This window comes from Syzygium oleosum, unplaced genomic scaffold (assembly GCF_021117445.2).
Source record: "Syzygium oleosum isolate NSW1041296 unplaced genomic scaffold, Sole_v2.1 Sole_v2.02, whole genome shotgun sequence".
Classification (NCBI taxonomy): domain Eukaryota; kingdom Viridiplantae; phylum Streptophyta; class Magnoliopsida; order Myrtales; family Myrtaceae; genus Syzygium; species Syzygium oleosum.
In genome coordinates, this window is record NW_026607486.1 from 10,831,573 (window position 1) to 10,854,523 (window position 22,951).

The 22,951-nt window shown below is 40.4% G+C and overlaps 2 protein-coding genes across 3 annotated transcripts; one reads left to right on the forward strand and one right to left on the reverse strand.

Moving 5' to 3' along the window:
• The first annotated feature begins 6,136 nt into the window (after positions 1 to 6,136).
• On the forward strand, positions 6,137 to 8,631 carry LOC115681544 (thaumatin-like protein 1). Its single transcript, XM_030605512.2, has 4 exons — positions 6,137 to 6,586; positions 6,737 to 7,076; positions 7,220 to 7,549; positions 8,089 to 8,631. The coding sequence occupies exons 1-4, from the start codon at positions 6,499 to 6,501 to the stop codon at positions 8,375 to 8,377; spliced, it is 1,047 nt and encodes a 348-aa protein (XP_030461372.1). The 5' UTR covers positions 6,137 to 6,498; the 3' UTR covers positions 8,378 to 8,631.
• Positions 8,632 to 9,990: 1,359 nt separating this feature from the next.
• LOC115681543 (endo-1,4-beta-xylanase 5-like) lies at positions 9,991 to 14,068 on the reverse strand. 2 transcript variants are annotated; one of them, XM_030605510.2, is made up of 8 exons: positions 13,827 to 14,068; positions 13,612 to 13,646; positions 13,232 to 13,364; positions 12,424 to 12,602; positions 12,215 to 12,316; positions 11,772 to 11,918; positions 11,000 to 11,638; positions 9,991 to 10,613 (listed from the first exon to the last, which is right to left on the reverse strand). In XM_030605510.2, the coding sequence occupies exons 1-8, from the start codon at positions 13,903 to 13,905 to the stop codon at positions 10,278 to 10,280; spliced, it is 1,650 nt and encodes a 549-aa protein (XP_030461370.1). In that variant the 5' UTR covers positions 13,906 to 14,068; the 3' UTR covers positions 9,991 to 10,277. The 2 variants fall into 2 exon arrangements, with proteins under 2 accessions (XP_030461370.1, XP_056164565.1); XM_056308590.1 differs by having other exon boundaries at positions 9,991 to 10,616.
• Between the last annotated feature and the right edge of the window lie 8,883 nt (positions 14,069 to 22,951).

Genomic DNA, 22,951 nt, shown 5'->3' on the forward strand with positions numbered 1-22,951 from the left:
CAAAATCTATAATAAACAATCCTTTGGTTAAGATGAAAATAAATCAAGCGGATCCGACTGATCTGTTTATCCACACTTAAAATAGTTTCTATTTAACTTTTTTCTTTTTCTTCCATAATTGAAGATAAAAAAAAATGTTTTAAGTCCTAAAGTTCATGGAAAATTTATAATTGATTATAAGTTACGTAAATATATTTTTTTCCAAAAATTTTAGACATTTCTCACAAAAAAAGATAAAATTTCGAAAGTTGTAATAGCTAGAATATTTACTATGAAAAATGTGGATTATTTATTGGACAGGGACCATAGTTGCTAGAATTGGTTTATTTTAGATTTATATGAGACGATTTGAGTCATTTCAAGGTATAAGCGATGGCGATTGCTCATTTTCTGAATTGCAAGCAAATCTATCAATATATCAACGAATTTAGATTTTTTCAGTAAAAAAATACTATCACTCTGAAACAATTTTGGCTCAAACTTTCAATGTCTTAAAAAGCACCAATATTTAACATAAGAATAATTTTGGCCTCAACTTTCAGGCATCACATATAAAGGTACCAACTATTACCGGGAAGACAATTTTAGCCATCGTTAGAATTTGTCAAAACGTGTGTACGTGCCATCTAAGGTGGCACGCGAATGTTGACATGGCAAACAGTAAGTGCCAGCGAATGTTACTTCCATTACAATTAAAACGATGTCATCTCCAATTTATAATAAAAGTGACAATGTTTCCGAGCCAAATATTATGGCTTCAAATCAGATGGAGAGAAGGGGTATACAAATTAGGGCGCTTGGGGTTCTTCACAAAATTAGAGCACATCCACCAATATATCATAATTTGTTACTTCAATATGATTTTGTGAAGAAACATAACCTTGTGCCCCAATTTGCATATCTCTCTCGATGCTCGAAGATGAAGCTTGCTCTTCTTGTTTAGTGAGAACAATGTAATTCATGAGGCTCAAAGTTATCTTCAAATGGAAAAAGACATAATATTTTTCTTCCCCCTCCCCAGAGAATACCCTCAAATTTTAACGTCTCAGAGTTCAAATGGAGCAGTTTAAAAACCTACTCATGTCCATATGTTTATCATTATGTGAATGTTGATTGTGTATGGAAGACACTCATCTTGCCATGTCAGCATCCGTTTGCCATCTCAGGTGCAACCTAATCACATTTTGCCAGAAAAATTTGGTGGCCAAAATTGGCCCTTGGGTAAAAAGTATATGTTCATTTTTGTGACACTTGAAAAATTAGGCAAAAAATTATTTTCCTGATGAGAATTGATTCCTTCTTTGAAAGCCATGCAAATTCATGATTCAATATATGTTTTTCGATTCAGGAGATTCAATTCTTTTTACGTATGCTTATAGATATCAAATGACATAACTTTTGTCATTCCAATATTTTATTAGTCATCAAAAAATCGAAGTGACATTTATATCTATAACATAAAATTCTCATTTTAAGTATTTTATTAAATATTATAATTTAATTCGATTCTCAATTCACAAATTGAAGATCACGATTCTAAACATGGATCTCGATTTATTAGTTGTTATGAGCATAATGACATCAATAGTTACTCTACTTTTTCTTGGAAAGCAAAATCATCCCTTTACTTTTCTTTGAACCAAAATGGCCGTTGTGCCTTTTAAAAAGCTCCAATTTTCATCCTATATTTCTAATGATTGTTTCTGACATGGACAATGGGCAAGCTAAGTTGGTGACCAATAAGCTTATGTAGATTCATTGAGTAGAAAAAATTTCAAAATTAAATAAATAAAATAAAGTGCATAAAATAATAGACGAAACAGAAAATTAAAAAAAGAAAAAAAGTAAAAGAAAAGCCTAACACCGCCGACACTAATGATGTGGCTTGCTGCTAAACGACTATGCTGTCTCGAGTTTGAGCATCGATGGCCACAAACTTGAAGCTCGATCGGTCACGGGAGCTAGCGCGAAGATCTTGGAACCATAACTACAAGCTCAAAGTTCAAGCTGTGGCCATGAGTGAGAAGAGATAAAGTAGCCATCAACTGTAAAGTTTGTAGCTTGAGCGGCCATGACGATGAGTTAGAAGAGATGGCATGACCATGGTCGCAAACTCGAACCTCAAGCAGCCATGGCTGCCAGCTCAAAGCTTGAGCTATCATAAGAGAAAATTTCAAATAAAGGTATGATGTGTCATCGTTTTCTCAAATAATGATCTGAAGCAGATATTGTCTCAAATAAGGGCAATAAGGGCCTGAAGTGCCTTTATTTTCTCAAATAAATGCCTGAAGTAGTCATATTAGTCTCAAAAAACGATCTGGCCTTGCTAGCTGAAGGTCATTTTCATTCTTTACTTTTTTTTCTTTTTTCCTTTTTCTGTTTTTTTCTTTTCCTTTTCTTTTTCTTTTCTTTTTTTTCTTTTCCCCCTTTCCGCCGCCGGCCATGCGGTGGTCACCGGACTTAGGCAAGGGCTGCACTCGTCGGCGTCGGGCAAGGGCGGCTCTTGCCCGAATTGACGAACTAGCGAGGAACGCCCTCGCCAGCCTAGGCAAGGGCGGCCCTCGCCCAATGCCGACGAGGGTTGCCCTCGCCCGCCTAGGTGAGGGCAACCCTTGCATGAGGCTGACGGAGGTCGCCAGCGATGGTTGGGGAAGGGAAGAGGGAAAAAGAGAAAAAGGAAAAAGGGAAAAGAAAGTAAAAAAAAAATTAAAAAATTAAAAAATATACTTAAATTTTTTTTGACTAATATACCCTTTCTCCAATGACCGGAATAGACACTGGCCGGCCACTTTCCTTATTTGAGATGATTTGGCCACTTCAAGCCTTTATTCGAGATGATTTTAGATATTACAGATTTTTATTTGAGACAAAATTTAATTTATGTCCTTATTCAAAAAAAATGAGGAGACTTCAATCCTTGTTTTGAAACATTCTCCCGTCATAATGGTCGCGTGGGATGGAGCCCACGTCAGATAAAAAGAAGTTCACGGGAGTAAATTTATTCAATGCCGTTAAGTTTGTGTCGGTAAAATCCGTCGCGTGAAATTTTGGTTAAAAAGTAAAGTAAAGGGACGATGATGATTTTGGGGTCAAAATTAAGGAGGTACGATTTTAGAATTTCCAAGAAATATAGGGACCTGCAGCGAAAATTATTATTCCATTCTCTCCTCTTAATGACTAGAGAGAGAGAGAGAGAGAGTGGGGCGGGGGGCGCAGCTGAAGGGACGTCCGGATGTCGGGGGGTCGCGTCGCCTGAAAAGAAGAGTGGTGGGGCCCCCGCAGTTCTGGAAAGTCTCGTCTCTTTTTTGACGTTTCCTCGTGCAATCTGCGAACCTGTCCCCCCCCCCCCTCTGATGCGAAACGAAAGAGGGGGCAAAATATGGTTTGTTAAAAAAAAAAATATTAATACCACGAAAATTTTTAAACTAATCTATCTATGGTAAATTTATATAAAATTAATTTTTTAATCATAAAAAATCATAAATTGGTACGCCTATGGCAAATTTATCTATCGTTAATTTCTATTAAATTTTACCTTCAAATTACTGAGTTTGATAATATGTGGCTATTGACGGGTATACCAATTTAGGGTTTTACCCCTATGTTTGTCACAAATATGTCAATTTATGATTTTTCGTGGTATTAATCCATTATGACGGCGGGTAAATTTGTCACATGTGTACTAGTTTTGATTTTTTGGTGATAAAAAGATTAGTTCAGAGTAAAATTATCACAGGTGCACTAATTTGGGATTTTTCATGCTATTAACCCATGCAATAATGAAATAACTTCTAAAATATGAAAGCAAATTCTTTACGGAATATTTTGCTATCGCCAATGTCTTCGTTTCGCAAAAAATATATATTATTAAAATTATTTTCTAAAAATAGTCACTCATATTTCTTACGAAAATGAATAAGGAACAACGATATTTATCGTTTCACGAAAATATTTAAACATAAATTGTTATCGATAATGAAAATATATTCCATCGACTAACTATTTCAAACAATATAAACTATATTTTACAAAAAATATATTTTTTAAATTATTCATTTTTCATAAAATAAACGAAGATCACGTCACTTCATCCATATGTAGGTATGCATAGCGTCACTCCACATGCCACGTGCCTCGTCTGTGTTTTTGAAAACATGGATGCTTGTATGCATGATGGTATACCAACATGTTTGCATTATCCTAAATAGTATACCTGTGCCGCTTGATCATGTGGAGATTTATGATGCATGAATATAATTTTTAGAAACATTAGAGTCATGTTTCTATTTGGCTTATTCAGACTTAGGTATTGCCTCCTTCTGACCATATATTATAATATTATATTTGTTTATAAAAGTCTAAAGTAGCTTTCGTCCCAAATGCTTATGATGTTTCAAAGTATGTTCGACAACATGACCTTAGCGGGGCCTCACTCCACAATCCGACGGTTCGTACATTTGGTTTGCTTAGAGAAATAATGAAATATTGCATAATGACAACTATAAAAGCTCGAAACCTTCCATCGCCAAAAAGGACCTCGAGTCCAAATCAATCAATATGTCTGATTGCATCCATATTTACTCAAAAGTTTAATTTCACGAATTATGTGTCAATTAGGAATACTTTGCAAGTTCTCTTTTAACACAACTCACATGTGTATAAAATTTTTTTATATAATTATATAAACATAAATGGTTAATACCACGAAAAACCCTTTATGTCACAGTGAGCATAGTTTAAGATTTTTTGTGATATGAATCCCTTGTAAAATTATAATGAGAGAAAATTTCAAAAGGGTTGGAAAATTATGCAAAAGAACCAAAGAAAAAAATCAATAATAATAACACAACAGATGCTGCCAAAAGGGAGTTTGGGTGTTTCTATTTTTTTGAAAGTCTGGGTGCTTGGATTGACCGGAAATGGGCCACATTATAATGCCAAAGTGCTATGTAGCCCCACGAAATATTTTTTGGTGATCTCGAATGCGTACGAGCTTAATTTATCAAAAACCCCGATATTAGTGGATTCCACGTGAGATCCACGTGATCTAAGGATTTGAATGCTATGAGATCATCTGTAGCTAGTGTACCCAAGAATGTCTTGTAGCCTATAGGTGGCATAACGTTGGGCTTTGCTTGACTTATCCTTGTGATTGTGAAGCCACATGCTCGACCAGGTCGAACTGTGCCTAGCTAAAATATGGCCTGGCTCGAGTTGGCATTACTGTAGCATTGACTTGGTGCCCTAACGAGGCGTGACACAAGTCAAAGTAGTCGGTTGCTATTTTAATATTTTTGGTGATCACTTCCAAAGAAAGCTTCCAATTGACCATCCGAATTCGGCATATCAAGTGTCGTACCAAAATTCTTGGTGATCACTTCCAAAGAAAGCTTCATATGAATAGAGTTGATCTATGGTAGTGAAAATGCTTTTTTCTTTATTTTAGTTTGGGATAATGACATAAATAATCCATATACTTTGAGCCAATGTGCAATGTAATCTTTAAACTTTAATTTGGGTTAAAGTTTAGGGACTATATTGAACAAATTAAAAGTTCAGGGACCACATTGCACATTGGCCCAAAGTTTAGGGACTGTTTATGTCATTTTCCTTATAATAGTCAAATTTAAGCAAGTACAGCTTCAATTTAAGATGAATTTTCTTTGTAGGGTTAATACCACGAAAAAACCCAAACTGGTACACTTGTGACAATTTACCATTCGTTAGTTTCCGTTAAATTTTACCATCAAATTGCTAAGTTACATGACACGTAACAGTTGACGGGTGTATCAGTTTTGGGTTTTACCCCTCTGTTTATCACAATTTTACAAATTTGTGATTTTTCCCAGTATTAATTAAATTCACAAGTGTACCAGTTTGGGATTTTTGGTGGTCAATAAATTAGTTTAGAGTAAATTTATCACAGGTGTATCAGTTTGGAGGTTTTTATGATTAAAAAATTAATTCGAGATAAATCTATCTTTAATGTACCGATTTGAATTTTTTCGTGATATTAAAGTCTTTTTTTATAAAGAGCCAAGTGCAATTAAGGACAAATAGAGGGGCCCAAATGAAAGCCCCCCAAAAAGAAGGACACTCCCACTCACTCGGGTACACACCTCTCGACGAGCGAGCAGCGCAGCTCCTGTTCAGCCGGTACCACACCTCCCTCGTTCCCTGCGCTGTGCTCGCTCGTCCAGACGGACAACCTCGCCGCCTTCACATTTCGATCCAACGCCGTTTCGTCTTCGCTTTCCGTCCCCGCCAGGTCTGGTCTTGTCTCTCGCCCATTCACTGCGAATGTGAGCCCCCTCCCAGGCTCCCACACTGCCCATTCCTCTCTCTCTCTCTCTCTCTGTTTCTCTCTGCTCCACATTTTCACCTTCTGAACATCCCGCATTTCGCTGCAGAGCAACCCACTCGAGCCCCTGCTTAGCTCGGCCTCATAAGCCTCTGCTGCTGAGAAGGGCAAAGCTAGCAAGAACCTCACTTCCTCACATGGATCTTGGGCTGCTTCCTCTCCGTCGTCGCTTGGGGTCCTCCCCTGCTTACGCTCTCGCCCTCTGTCTTCTCATCGTCTCCAAAGGTAACACTGACGGCATTGTCTCTGGGTTCCTCTCACATTCCACCTCTTGTCTACCCACAGAACTTCCCGAGAACAAAAGCTTTGTCTTTTCTTGTTTTAACTGAAGTGTTTTTGGTTTTTGGGATGTTGGTTGTGGCTGTTGTTGTTCAGGTGTGTCCGGTGCCACGTTCACGTTCGTGAACAAGTGCGAGTACACGGTGTGGCCGGGCATCCTGGCCAATGCCGGTAGCCCGAGCCTGGACAGCACCGGGTTCGAGCTCCCGTCCGACACCTCCCGCACCTTCCAGGCCCCGACGGGCTGGTCCGGCCGCTTCTGGGGCCGCACCGGCTGCAGCTTTGACGGCTCCCTCTCCGGGACCTGCCTCACCGGAGACTGCGGCTCCGGCCAGCTCGAGTGCAACGGCCTCGGCGCCGCCCCTCCGGCCACCCTCGCCGAGTTCACCCTCGGCTCCGGCGGCCAGGACTTCTACGACGTCAGCCTCGTCGACGGGTAAACTCCCCCCCAAAAATCAAAACCCTCGAAATATTACTTATTTTCCTTACTTTGATAGTGACCCTCGTACTGTTTCTTCACATGGGTCGTATTAACGTGCAAAAGATGAGATCTTTCCTTTTCTTTTTGTCTTCTTCCAGGTACAACTTGCCGATGTTGATAGAAGGGAGCGGTGGCTCGGGGGCGTGCGCCTCCACGGGCTGCTCGGCGGATCTGAACCGGCAGTGCCCGGCGGAGCTGAGGGTCGGGGAGGGCGACGCCTGCAAGAGCGCGTGCGAGGCGTTCGGGTCCCCCGAGTACTGCTGCAGCGGCGCGTACAACTCCCCCGTCACCTGCCGCCCCACCGTCTACTCGGAGATGTTCAAGTCCGCCTGCCCCCGGTCATACAGCTACGCCTACGACGACGCCACCAGCACCTTCACCTGCACCGGAGCCGACTACACGGTGACCTTTTGTCCCTCTTCCACAAGGTCGGGTGACATTTTTCTCTATCCTCAAATTTTTCTCAGTTAATCTGTTTTGTTTCCATTAGTGTCGGGTAAACCTGTTTTTACTGTCTAATTTCATTAGTGCATTAGGAGTTATCCTATGTTTGCTTGAATTTATGAAGCAATGGAGCAAAATGAGGGAACCTGCAGACCCGTTTGACAGAAATTATGTGAGTGGTGATTATTGTAGCGATTGATGTTAATCAATGCGCCAAAAGGATAGAGGTGTGGAACCGTGTGCATTGTGGTGGTCCCGTGGGAAACTGGCGAGGACCAAGGCCAAAGATTCTCTTTTTCATATTTTTCTAAAAGAAATTTACATTCTGTGCTCATTAAAATTTTCTGCAATCATTTGTTTATTCCGCCTTTAGGTGTGAGTCCGCAATTCACTCAGGTGCAGTTAAGCTTCCCCCACCACCAAAGAATCTGACTCACTAATTTAAATCTAGTGATGATGTGTGTTTCATGATTCATTTGGCTTAATAAGATTTTTTCTTTGTTATATTTTTTCTGATGTGCAGCCAGAAAACGGCTAGAGATTCAACACCAATGACAGCAACAACCACCACTACTCCAGCGCAGGAGTCCGGGTCTGAGTTCGGGTCCGGGACTGGGACCGGGACAGGGACAGGGTACTCGGGGACTGGGTCGATGTCGGGGTCGGGGCAAGCTGTTCTGGCCGATGGGTCGTGGATGGCCGGGTTGGCCATGGGAGATTCTTCGAGGACTGCCTCTCCATGTGCTCTGCAATCTTCTGCAGCAATTTGCCTTTGCTTTCTCTTCCTCATGATCTCCTCTTTTCACTTGTAGCTCTCTCTCTCTCTCTGGTTTTGCTCTATTTGATTTTCTTCTATCTTCTGGGTTTTGTGAGGTAATGTCATAGGAGTCCTATCCGCATCCACATTGTAAAACCACCACCCCCCGCATGACATTTGCCTCGTAACGTTTCGGCTGGGTGTGAAGAAAGTTCTCATTTTGTGGCTATTTTGGGATATGTTTCGCTAATGTATCATGGTCCAGTCATGAAAGAGAATGAAATCATTGTTGGCTTCTTTCTTTCTTTTTGGATGCTCTTGTAATCTCGTGGGTCACGACTCTTGTCAGTCTATCATGTAGTATGGATTAGTCCGTGAAGAAAGGTTTCGAGCTGAGAGCTTTTTTGTCTTGTGATCGAAGCGTCTCTCTGTCTCAATGTGAATGCATAGCAGAGGATTGTGGGCCGATAAACGTTTTCATGCATTCGGAGGAATAGCTTTGATTGCAAGTCTTCAGCTTTGCTTTTTATTTCGGCCTGTCTGCTGTATGCTGCCTGCTGTATAAGATGGAATACTTTCTTTTAGAAGTTGGGTATTTTCATTGTCGTTCATGTATAAATTTTGGTGTGATGTTGAAAAAAGAAGAACGCTTGTCTTTTTCTGGGACCTAGCCAAGAATGCAGATCACGTTCTGTTTCAAAACATGGCATTACAAAGTTTAAAGCATTGTTCTTTGCCATGGCCGATGATTTTATTCTATGGTCGCAGTGATGTCTGATTCTTTTGGTCGAAAATGTCGCAAAAAAGTGGTTTCTTGAGTCCATGATGGGACCCGCCCAACTTAGACGATGGGGGAAAAAAGCACTTTTCCACCGAAATGAAGCTGGCTTCCAGTTATTTAATATCAATATATTTAATGCATACAAGAAAAGAAAGAACTCATGTCAATTTGACAAATGAAGAGAGGGCAGAAGAAAATTTTGGCTGGTCCATGTTCATTCTCATTTGAAGGGTTAATGTGACAGGCTTAGTGACCTTTTCTTTGTGTGGGTTTGTTCTCCAAAATGAACTTGACTGGCTTTTTGGTGTCGGGATTGATTCGAGTTCTTTCACCTGGCTCGTGGAAACCGACGGTCGAATTTGCGACGATCGAGTCCTTTTACATGGGCTTATCGTCGTCTCACGCGGCAAATCTGCTGGATTGAGATTTGCAAGGACATGGGAATGTTGCAGGAGGTGGGGAGTTGGTTGACCGAAGCACTTTGTCGACCTCATCAGCATAAAGACACAAGCTTTTGATAATCACTTGCTAGAATGAGATTTATAGAGATCTTGTCCAAAACAGGGTAACAGATCTGGCTTTAGAGAATAAATCACCAAAAATCGTGCACCGACCATTCTGCATCTTGCAGGAAAACCTTCCATAGCTTCCAATCATGGAATGTGATCTATACGAGTACCTTGGTCTTTTTAATTTGCCTAGGTTGTCTTTTGAAGTGTGAGAGTTACGAACGATTTTGCTGATTGTTAAGAGTTAAATCCCTTATCAGAATGCAGAAGGCAATGACAAGTCCATTACATAATTTTAGCCGGCGAACGCATGGTGTAAGTGTCTAACAATAAAGCCGAACGGAGAAGTTTGGGATATTTGTAACACCTCTCTGCATATTGTGAGAAAGGATCTAATTCAGAAGCAGAGGCATGACTAGTTCTCTTGTCAATTGGAATTAAATGCTAATACAATCCTTCAGAGATCAGCATGAAAATTGCGGGAGAGAATCAAGAACAATGACAGGTTCAAAAGCTTGAAGATCCAGATCAAAGCCAAAAGAAAACCAAAATGAGAAAAAAATGGTTTTGATTCTAGTCTGTACCTTGTAGGCTACTGCAGTATCGACTCTAGGGACTTTGATAACTGACTTTAACTATGCATATGCCTTCAGATTCTTTATGGGTCACAAAAGAATGGTCACATGCCTTGTTTCAACACCTTGAGATAGTGCAAATGTTGAATTCGCAGTTTGATCTTCAAGCTTGACGCTTACTTCGTATTCGCCGAGGAATCCCTCAAAACTGTATGACCCGTGCTCGTCGGTCGTCCCGATGACCTCCTTGGTCCTCCATTCCGCCAGAAGATTGTCCACCACGTCGCCAGCAGGAAGGTTTTGGAAGTTGGTGTCCGTCAAGCACATTTGGTAGCACCCGTCAGGATGGAGGGCAGTCCAAAGCATGATACCGTTCAAGGAAGGATGCGAAAAACCTTCTCTTAATACTTCTTCCAGATAAATAGCCTGCTTTAATTGCAAGCCACACAATCAGTTATGTTCAAGCAAGAAATCACCCTTCAATATGTGCAGATATGTGCATTAGACACATTATTGTTAAACAAGGATTATGTGTTCGGTTATGTTTCATTTGCCTGTTCATCAATCTGGAATAGTCCGAGCATCATACGAAGACAGTTCAAGAGCTGCTACGAGAATTTCAATTGAAATCAAGAAAAAGAAACATGCTATTGTGACTGCCTATGTCTTTGGACACTGTGAGCATCGAATCAGCACATGAAGAGCGAGGCCACAAAGTCTATTTAAATGCTCAGCTACAAACAGGTGGTCTTCGACTATCAGTTTTTGTGCCATTTAAAGCTACATTTTGTTGGCCAACTATGCTTGCATACCTGTGCCTCCTTACCGAGGGTGCAGCTAATGTCGATCTCGGTGAGCCATATAGGAAGCTTGAGTGCGCCCAATTTGTCTAGGATAGCTCTCATCAGAGGCAGATTCGGCACTGTGAAGTGACCCTCCAAGCCAATTCCGTCCATTGAAACACCACCGCGCTTGAGCTCTCTCAACGTCGAGATGTAGCTGTCCACAGTGGAGTTGGCATCGCTGCAGGTCTCCACCACATTGAACTCGTTCATGAACAGGGTCGCCAACGGATCCGACTCATGTGCCGTTTGGAAGAAATGCAGCGTCGCATTGGGCCCGAGCCGTTGCTCATAGAAATCGAAGTGGAGCATCTCGTTGCTAACATCCCAATGTACGAATTCTTCCCTGTATTGGCTCATCAGGCTTTGGATCCTGGTGTTGACAGCAGACTCGAGTTGGGCCCCTACGAGATTCCGGACCCACTCCGGTGTGTATTTTGGGTCCTCCCAGAAGATGTTGTGGCCTCTGGTGACAATCCGGTTCACTCGGATGAACTCCAGCATTTCATCTGCGATAGTGTAGTTGATCTGTCCGGGGTGCGGCTCGGTTGCGTACCATTTGAGTTCATTCTCAAATACTGCTGCATTGAATCGCTCGACAAACCATTTCTGTAGAAAGAAAATCTCGACAAACATGCGTTGACTGCTTAGAATAGCCTCCCTTATAATGATTCTCATTAAACTTGATCGCAATTCGCATCACAGGAGTTCAGTTAATGTCTTAAAATGAAAGGAATCTAACCTGATAAGCCCCATTCCCAAGAATGGTCTTGGCTATGGCAGATCCAAATGGGAAATCTTTGGAGACTTGCTTCAGGTTAACTTCCACTCCTTGTAACCTGTCTCCGTTATTATTCGATACATGGATCATCACGGCACGCTTCCTTACCTGAAACTCTCCAGAATATCTCTCTTTGAAGAAACTAGTCATGAAAATTAAATGAACCAAGTTCACACGGAAAACACTGTTCCGCGGCATATCTTTAGTGATATAACACCTTATTACTTATTTTGAGGGAGACCGAGTTGTAAGCAACGAGTTTTATAGCGTTTCATACTTCTGCTGATCGACAAAATACAGGGAAAGAAGCTAGGAAACCAGAAACTCACGCCATCATCAGACCATCCATATATTCTTAATGACATAAAAAAAGTTGCTTCAAAGAGGAGAAGTACGGTGCTCACTTTGTTTATCACGTCTTGTTGATTCCTCCACCATTGCTGATCAGTGAATGGTTGGAGTGAAGCACTAGCGATCGCTATGGTGATATCTCTGCTATCTGAGCTCTTAAAATCAACCCCACCGGAAAAAAACAAAAAAAGAACAAACAAAAGTGATGCAATAAGAACAGAATTGCTGTCCCTTGGGAAAACACATCTTTGTAAATGGTCACCTGAAAGGACAGTGTAGAGGAGTTTGATGGCGAATCCAAAGTGAATCCGCCCTTGAGAAACGACCAGCAACCACACTTCGCTGCGACGGTGCCTATGCAATTGTATACTTCATGTTCTGTCCTCAAACTGGCCGTGACAAGAGCTGAATCTGAATCCGGACTCTGTATCTTCACCCAACCTGCGAGAAATTTTTCATTAACGTGGCCCAAAGCCGAGAACATTCTAACAACAGATCCAATCGGAAGGATAAAAAGTTTGCGCACACATCATGAATTGGAAAATAATTGTCTAAGGCATATTCAAATAATCGAATCAATGACAATTCATAGTGGCAGTCCTGTGTGAACAGACTCACACTGTTCACACTTGATCAACTCTACCGAAGTTTCTTGCAAGACTTAGAGTTGCACTTACTCCATCCTTGCCATATGCCAGTACTGCACTTGTGTAACTTGAATTTTTACAAATAAATTATCGAGTTCTAGTTGGACGCGCCAAAAAGAAAACACGATACGCGAAATGCGACGAATGCGATGATGACATACTAATGTAGCGTAGTCAATAAATTGAATATTAGCATGAACGTCTGTAGAGATGAATTTGAAGAGTAGAGGATTTAATGTTGATGCTAACGATCAAACAGTTTCTGCTGGTGTAGGTGCCAATGTACCACCGCCCATTTAATGACCAGTTCATTTTCTAAAGGAAGAGAATTAAGTCATCAAACCAACTCCTAACTAACCCTTAAAGAATGCAAAAAAGGAAAAATTTAATTAGATGGAAGAAGATAGAGAATCAGAAACAAACAAGAGAAGGAGTATTTAGTTGATGTGGTGAGATTGCGCAACAGGAGAGCTGGAGAAGAAGAAGCAGATTGTGGAAGCAGATGAGGCTCGAGGATGCCTCCATTGTAGAGTGGCTTTTCTGGCTCCTCCTTGCACTGCCCATTCAACAACCAATACAGAGTTACACTTGCCATTTTACATTATTATGCATGATATATAAAGAAAAAATGTTGAGAAACTTGCTCGAAACGTCTTGTGAGAAACGAAACTGTAAATTTAGGACATCAATGTCATTTCGTCTTTTGCAGAAGATTACTCATAAGGTAGAATTCTTTCGGAATGCCATGTGCTAAACTTGCTTGAAATGACTAATCCATACGGGATTGTCAATGTATAATCTACCTTGGTGTAAGCAGTGTGATCATATTGGGGGTCATCTGCACCAAAAGAGAGACCTTTCAAGGTCAAATGGCATTACAAGGACAAACCCAAAAGACAAAACAAGCCACATAAGAGAGAGAGAGAGAGAGAGAGAGAGAGAGAGAGAGAGAGAGAGAGAGAGAGAGAGAGAGAGAGAGAGAGAGAGAGAGAGAGAGAGAGAGAGAGAGAGAGAGAACCGAGTGAAGCAGCAATCCAAGGAGAGCACAAGAGGAGGAAGAAAACCAAGAAACTGATGACAGCAGAAGCATCCTTCATCTTCTATTTTTCTTTCCTTTCTCTGGTGCAAGGTGACTGAATAAGCAGAGAGAGAGAGAGAGAGAGAGAGAGAGAGAGAGAGAGAGAGAGACTCCTTTTGAGCAGAGTAGAAGATGAACGAGACGGTTCAGCTGATCAGGGTCATGGCATTTCCATTGATACTGACGAAGAGAAACGAAAAGCAAGCTTCCAAAAGGGAAAATGACACAAATAGTCCTTAAACTTTAACTAAATATATAATAAGGTCCATAAATTTGTATAATGTGGTCTATGAATTTTAGCCCGGGTAATGACATATTTGGTCTCTGAACTTTGGCTCAATGTGCAATTTGGTACTTAGACTTTTAATTTGTTCAATGTAGTCCTTGAACTTTAGCCTAATATTCAATGTGGTCCCTGAACTTTTATTTATTCAATGTAATCCTTGAACTTTTGGTACATGTTCAATTTAGTCCCCGAACTATATGAAAATGTACAATATAGTCCCTGAACTTAAATTAATGGAATGACTATATTGAACATTTTTATAAAGTTTAGGGACTATATTGAACATGTGCCAAAGGTTCAGGGACCACATTGAACATTGGGTTAAAGTTCAGGGACTACATTGAACAAATTAAAAGTTCAATGACCAAATTGTACATCGAGTCAAAGTTCAAGGACTGTTTATGTCATTTTCCCTTTTAGCCCAATGTGTAATATCATCCTTGAACTTATAATTCGTTCAATATGGTTCCTGAATTTTTTGGTACACGTTCAATGTAGTCCTTGAACTATATAAAAAAGTCCAATATCATCCATAAACTTGAATTTAATGGAAGGACCACATTGGATATTTTCATATAATTTAGGAACTGGATTGAACATTTGCGAAAAGTTTAAGGACCATATTAAACAAATTAAAAGTTCGATGATGACATTGAACGTTGAGCCAAAGTTCAGGGTTCACGTCGAACAAATTGAAAGTTTATGGATGATGTTGCATATTTGACCAAAGTCTAGGGATCATTTGTGCAATTATCTTTTTCCGAGACAAAGCATAACGACAGACAGAGCGCACGGGGAGAGCGGGTCGAGTGAATGTTGGTGACTTGAGTTTTGGTGTGGGGTTGGGGTGGTGGAATCACGAGGGAATAGTGAGAGAATTGGATCTTGTCCCGTGCCTCTTCTTCGCGTTCACATGCAGGCGGAGAGTTAGAGGGAGATTCATGTGAACAAACGTTCTCAGATTCGGTTCAGTGACTGACAACAAGCCTCCTCTAACAACACTCGTTCCTTTCCCCTTGTTTCTCTGTGTGGCATTTCCACCTTTCTAACGATGCTTCTCGGGCCTAAAACTAGAAGTCAATCTGGTACAAAATTCGATCTCGACTCGACTCATTCGAGCTCGATTGAGTATAAAAACTTATGCTCAAGCTCAACTCGACTCGGTTACAATAAATTTATAAAGTAAATCGAGCTTGATTTAAAGAAGACTCGAACATTGTGGATATTGTGATATTTCGAGGATATTTATGCCTATTTCTATTACTATTTGTAACGACTGGGTCCAACGAGGGTGGGGAGTGATCGTCGGGACCAGAGGGTCTGGACAAGGAGCGGCTCTTAGCAGACTTCTAGGATGGTGAAGGGGGCAGGAATGAACCGAACTGTGCAATGAACAGGGAGAGAGCGATTCTGGAATATATATGTGAAAACTGGAATTAACTCACGGAGGCGTCTTTTAAAGTAACGACTAGTTTTGTTTTGGAACTCCAAAGTTAAGCGAGCCCAGGTCAGAGCACTATTAGGATGCGTGACCTCCTGCGAAAGTGCCTGCCTGTACGCCAATGGACAAAACCGCGAGGCTCGTATGGGACGGGCCAAAACGGACAATACCTAGAGTGAGTTAATCCAGAGATGTCACACTATTAAACATTTATGAAAAATTAATAGAATTTCGTTCCGGCTCAATTAGGCTCGCAAGCCTATCGAGCTGAGTTTTAAGCTAGACATTAACGAGCTCGAGCTCGGCATACTCAGCTCGACTTCAAATCAGGCGAGTCGATCTCGATTAAATCATCGAATCAAGTTAGAGCTAGCCACGAGCAGCTCGACTCGGTTTTGGTCCTACTAGGATAGGACGACAGTGATGTCAAGTTAGATAATATTTCCTCTCTCCCTCTCATGCAGCTCTTTCATTTTTTTTATAGCACACTCGACTTATCTTGGGATGTACACAAACTGTTCAGGCCTTGTGCTTCGAAAAAGGCTCTACCTGTAGAGTCATTGACATTGCCCCGATTCCCAAAGTTATTTTGAGGGGGCGATCTAATATGTGAATACTGCATTGCTGTGTTCAAATCAAGCGCTTAACTATTCGATCAACCATTGAGGTCAATACAGCACGGAGATTCCAGGATAGAATAAATCATGTCCGGATTTGTCTGATCCTGAGTGGTATCTATTGTCTTGACTGGTTTATACTTTACACGTACTTTTGATTCGATTCTGTTCGCGATGCTCGCCATACATCTTCAGATGAGGTCACTATTACTATATGTTAAGCAATTTATTCAATTTACATAATGTTTGGTACAGGTTTGGGTTTAGTTGGTGTGTGTTCGGAAACTTGAAATAGACTACCGTATTACTAAAATTTCCTTATACTTTTCACGATACACTGACAAGCCCTCGGCGGCCACAATGAGGGCCACGAGTCCTTGCCCAGTACCGACGAGGGTCGTCGGCCCTCACTCCAAAAAACAAAAAAAAACCATAAAAATTCAAAAAATTATTAAAATATGTGTCAGCGCCGACCATACCACATAGGACGGTCAGTGTTCACGTTAGTAATTTTCGGCTAAAATTAGCCGGATAAACTCAATTGGCAAAATGAGAAAATGTTTAGGACTCAAATAATACAATTGAAATGTTTAGGACTGAATTGGCAGAAATGTAACAGGTTTAAGACTTTTTTGGTAATTTTTCCCTATATTTCATGCAAAATTACCTATTTCAAGATCAACGTCGAAAAATTTTGAGGATCGATGTATTGTTATATATGCTTAATAGTTTACCTTAATGTTGGCTAGTCGGAAGATCGCCTACGTTTAGATACCGTCACCACTCAAAATATATCATGAAAAGTTTTGAAAAACAAATGTGCTATACCACCATGACGGAGATATTTCTATTTTGGTGCACTAAATATAGATAGCACGAGACAATCGATTTCTATGCAAACAATGAGGTGATGCCTCACCTTGATCAAGGGGTGATCATCTGGTAGCTCTTCTTGCCAATTTGTTAGATTGCATGTAAAGGTGAGCGCGTTCAAAGGTCTCGTGAACGCGAACGTTGTGGTAAACTGAAAAGGCAGGCATTATCTTTGGAGCACCTAACTTTTTGTTCGAGTCTCTAATCTCTATCCATCGAGTTGGATTGCCAATAGTAGCTATTGCTGGGTATGCAACTTCGGTTATCCTAGCAAAACCTTCCAAATCGAAACCCCCAAAATTGCATGACTCGAACAACAAGCAACCTCTTGTATGTAATTGTTTGGATCTTTACGGTTGTGGTGATTGGTTTAGCTAGTGTTCAATGAGTTATCAATCTTTCATAAGGTTATGGGTTTGATTCACTATGTGAATAGACCTTTGAACGGGATAGCTAGGGTATATCTCGTGTGGATAGACTTCCTAACTACTAACATTTTAGTGAGGTTGCGGCGATGGATTCGCCAACCTCGAACCTTCGATTCTCAAGTGGTGTAGAGTATGTATGACTCAATATGAACATTCCGTAGCGAGTCTGGGACACTTATGGTATCGAACAAAAGAGGTGAGATCTTTATTTCACAATTCTAGTCTTCATTTAGTGAGGCTGAACTACTTTGATGACTATACATAAATTTTGCACCAAACTTACGTCATATATCCTTCATTGGATAAGTGGCCTGCAACTTTAATGGACAGACTTTTGTCCTTGAGCGCAGAAATTACTCCTTCTCTAGTCTCCCTCAGCGAAATGAAGTCTACCTAATCCTCTACCGAAAATAATTTCCGTTTGACGAAGTGATATCGCCAGGTACGGAAATAGGGGTCCACCCAAGACTAATAGTAATAGGTGTCCGATATGCATGGCATGTCTCCCTAAAGTTGTCATTATGAATGTATTGATTGATTCAATTGTAAGATCGGAAATTATAAGATAGGGAAGAGATAGAGGAATCTACGACCATGGTGAGATCTCTTGATGCTTGATAGGATATTTAAATATTAAATTACACATTCATTCAGTAGATTAAGTTTTTAGAATAATCGGTAGTGGTCCCACAAAATCTTACTTGGTTAGAAAGTTCTGAGTTTAAATCTTTCCAGACCTATTTGCGTTCTCAATTAAATATGTCCGCGCTTAGTACTAGGCAAAAAGATATAATAACTTAAACTTTTAGAACAGTCGGCAGCGTGCTTGCTTTTTCTTTTGCAATACAAATTGGAGAAACGACCATCCTCACGGAAGATTGTTCAAATTTATCAATAAGTTTGTGAAACTTCGGTATACTTAAACACGTTCTAGTGCCAAGATACACCATAAATCACGCAAGTTGTGCATGAACGCCTTGAATAACAAAGCCACCGTTGCCTAAAGTTCTAGGACAGATGGTTGCGTAGTCGGTTTTAGAGTCTGTATGTTTGAAGGAAAACTATATTCGGGGAATTGTTTTCCAACTTTCCGGTGTTTGCACGATGGAAAACTAACCAATTTGCGAAAAACTTATCCATAGACCGAAAACAACAAGCTTAGATTGGAGAAAAATGACTTCTTCTTTTGGTAAGAAAGAAATCACTTTTCCTAAACCGCCAAATGAATGAAAACTAACCATTTTTCTTGAAAATGATTTCTATGAAAATATTTTTCTTTATCATGAAATTTTCAGTTCAACAAAACGCACCCTTAGGGTGTGTGTGTTTGAGTGAAATCATTTTCTGCGAATTAATTTTTTGGACTTTCACTCGTTTTGTTTGCTGAAATTGATCAGTAAACGGAAAATTATTTTTGGTCAAAGAAAATACACATGCTTAAAGTTAGGGAAAATAAATTCCTTAACTTGAAAAGGTGAAAACATTTTCCTAAAAAAATGATTTTCCGAAAAAGCAGTTTTCTTTATCTTGAAGTTTTCTTTGAAACAAGCGCACCCTTAGATCGATTTTAACATGGGTGGTGGACTTGGCTACTTACAATTATCTGTTCGTAGCCCCCACCCGATTTAGGCAAGAGGTCGAGGAACGCAAGCGAGCTTTTTGTTGCCCTGGTTGAGGCTTTTCCCTTTCAAGTTTCAAGGCTTCGTCCGGCACGCGCGCATGGCATATTCATTTCAAGAGCGATGGACCATGGAACGTGAAGATTGTGACTCATCACGCAACAGCACATGCTATGGTAGTTGTTGTAGCTGAATTTACACAATGCTAGTCTCTACGCTCTTATTTTTATCTTGTGCATTGGCACAGGACACCTCTCAGAACTCCCTCACGCATGCCATGAGTGTTTGCAGAATCATAATGGCAACATTTGAAACTTTTGTTGAAGCAAAGCCCAACTCCAATACCTTCGTAACAAGGAGATCCGAGCCAGAGCCCATAATCTGAGCTTATTAACATATCTTAATATGATCTTTCTTCACCTTAAAAACTTGCAACCGTGGTGATCCGTTAATTTATTTTTTGTTGATTCCTGTTAGCGATATACATTGAAGGGCTCAAATATCAACCATTAGTTTTGATATCATTGTTGAAGGAATCGCGGCAGAATTCCAATACCTTCGTAATAGGGAGATCCTCGCAGGAGCCCATGACTTGAGCCTAAGGAGGTCGATGGTGCTGGTAGTGACTGGAATGTTCATTCCACTTCATCGGTTCCGGTTCATTCCGTAGCGGATATTTATTACTTTTGGTAGAGGATTAGGTAGAGACTTCACTTACTGGAGGGAGACTAGAATATATGAGGTAAGATTGGGTGCAAAATTTATATATAATTATCAAAATAATTTAATCTCATTACATGAAGCCTCGAATTGCGAAACAAATATTTTAACTAATTAAAAGGGTGAGGAGGAGCGACCAGTGCCATCGACCTCGTCTAGGGATTACCATAAGTGTCCCAAACCCACTACGGAATGAACCGGGAACCAATGAAGTGGAATGAAGAGATTTCCTAATTACTAGCATCCTAATAGGACTTTGGTTCGACAAAAAAATAAAATAAAATTGGACCTTGGGGGTGGGTTCAACAACCTCGGATCTTTGGTTCCAAGCGGTGCGTAGTAGTTATAGCTCAATCTGAACATTTTGTAGCGGATCTGGGACGCTTATGATAATGCCCAGAGGAGGGTGTTGGCGCCGATCGCTCCTCCCCACCTTTTTAATTAGTAGAAAAGAAAAAAACATACTCAGATCTTGTTTCACAATTCCAGTCTCCATTTAATGAGATTAAATTATTTTGATAACTATATATAAATTTTGCACCCACTCTTACCTCATACATCCTTCATTGGATAAATTAATATCCTGCACATAAATTACACTTACTCTAGTCTCCATCTAGTAAGTGAAGTCCCACATGCATGGCGTCATTTAATCAGATGTCCCACTAAATTTAGGATGATAATCTCGTTATCATTGATAGATTGATTGTTTGATTGTATTGTAAGATCAAAAGTTTGAAGAACACCGAACAGATAGATAGATCACATGATGACTCTGTTGAGACCTCTTGATGCTTTTGTTTGTCATTTTCTTTAATTCGAGAGTAGTGCCAGATCCTTTTAAGGCTATGCCTTGCACACGGCGCATGGCATTCGATCCGAGAGCTAGGGACCATGGAATTTGACGATAGCGACTCATCAGGCAACAGCACATGCCACGACTCTATGGTAGTTGTTCTAGCTAAATCTCCTCCGCGGCTGGTCTCAAGGCTCTTATTTCATGCGGTGCATTGGCACAGGACAAGTCTCACAACTCCCTGACCTACGTCTTGAGTGTTTTGCAGAATCCTAATGGTGCATTTGAAACTTCTGTTGAAGCAAAGTGCATCAGAAGTTAAATACCTTTGGTCCCAATAAAGTGTCCCTAATGTGAAGAATCGGTGGTCAAACCTATAAGGATTTGCTAGACCAACTATGGTAACGCAAGTGGCCAAGTGTCGAAGATGATTAGCCGGTAAGATGCAGTCCGTTGATAAGTGAGTCCAGCTCTAACACAACATGATTGTTAATAGTGTGATCGAGTGTTGGAGCGAAAGAAATTGGTAATTACTAGCAGTCTCGGATGCAGTTACGAAAGATGGCAACCATTGAAGAAGAGAAGGCAATGTGGTTGCAGCAGAGTCGATAATTTCAAGTTCAACTATTTGTAGATAAGTTGTGCTGGATCGTGGAAGCCATGTGTAGCTTGTGTAGTTTTCTCATTATATGCTTTTGACTTTTATATTGTAGTTATAAATAATTGAATTGTAATATGTGCACAGAACTGCTAATCAACCCAGGAACATCAGTCGTTTGATTTTATTTCCAGTTTATCTCTTACGGGGGAACGTAAGATATCAAAGTGGTTGCTGGCTGCATACGGGCAGTATAAATTGCCAAGGCAGACCATCATCATTGCTCGCACTACACAAGTCAAGCCTAGCCGCCCTCCCGTTCATTCTAGGAAAGGGCAAGGAGAAAGTTCCTTTCAGAGACGCGGGCGTAGCAGCTAGATGGACATTCTTGTATCTTTTACATGGCCGACAACAATTGTTCCCAGTCTCAGTACTTTTAATTTTCTCGTCGTTTACATTTCTTGTCCAAGAATCAACAAAACACCCTTTGCGACTTTTGTCGGTTTGTATTTGATCGATTTGTATCTCGAAAGGTATTTCATCGTCCTTTTCGGCGAAACACCTACGTAATAAGGAAACCCAAGCGAGACTGTAAAACTTGAGACCATTAGCATATTTAACTTTAATCTACCTTCACTTGAAAACTTGCAGATTCATGAGATTTTTTGTCTACTCCACATATCAATACACATTGGAGGGCTCGCATATCAATCATCGGCGTTGATATCAATGTTAAAAGAACACACGGTAGCACTCCAATACCTCCATAGTGAAGAGATCCACGAGGGAGCCCAGAATTTGAGCTTGTTGATTAACGTTCTAAGCCGTCAATTTAGGGGTCAATTAGCCAATTAAGTTTTTGTTCCTTTTTACTCCAAACGATCAATGTGGTATTTTCATTTGTTTCACGCCCTTACACGTGTACGACAAAACTTAGTAAGTAAAATATCTAATATGACGTTCTGGAGATTCGATTTGAACATCATGATGAGCCCTTCCTTACAAGTCGCTGATCGACTTAATTAAGGTTCATATTTGTTGCCTCATCACATAAGTTCATATAATTAAAGTGTATATTAATCCTATACTTTACGAATCACATAATTAGACTGAAGAAGCAAAGCACTTGTCATCATCTCCCGCAGCTGTCTCTCATGACAACCTAACACGCCATTGGATGCATATTACCTTGTTGACTTAAGAAAATGACCAATTCTTTGTTGAAAATGACCAACTCTTTGTTGATATCCGCGAGTAGCAAGCTCTATCAATGAGAGCAAAGTTTTGTCAATATGGAAGTCATCAATGAATAAAACAATCAGCAAGCTATAAGCTCATCGACAGTGCATGATGTTGATACAACATGATGGTAAGATTAGTGCAGAGGTTATCGAAGAAATTCTTCACCAATTGCCAACTTGCAGGAAATTGATTGATGAAACAGTTAACAACTTGAAGGAAATCGACCAATAAAGCAATTGACAATAAACAATAGCAAAATTTTGCTAAGTGATAAAGCAGTGTCAGTTATGAACAAAACAAAGGTTTGCCAACACATCAGTCGAAGACGAAAAAGGTGGATTGACATGAACTCATGATTGCTAGGTTGTTATGCCTATAAACTCGGAATTTTGACTAAATGTGCAATTTGGTACATGAACTTTTAATTTGTTCAATGTAGTCCATG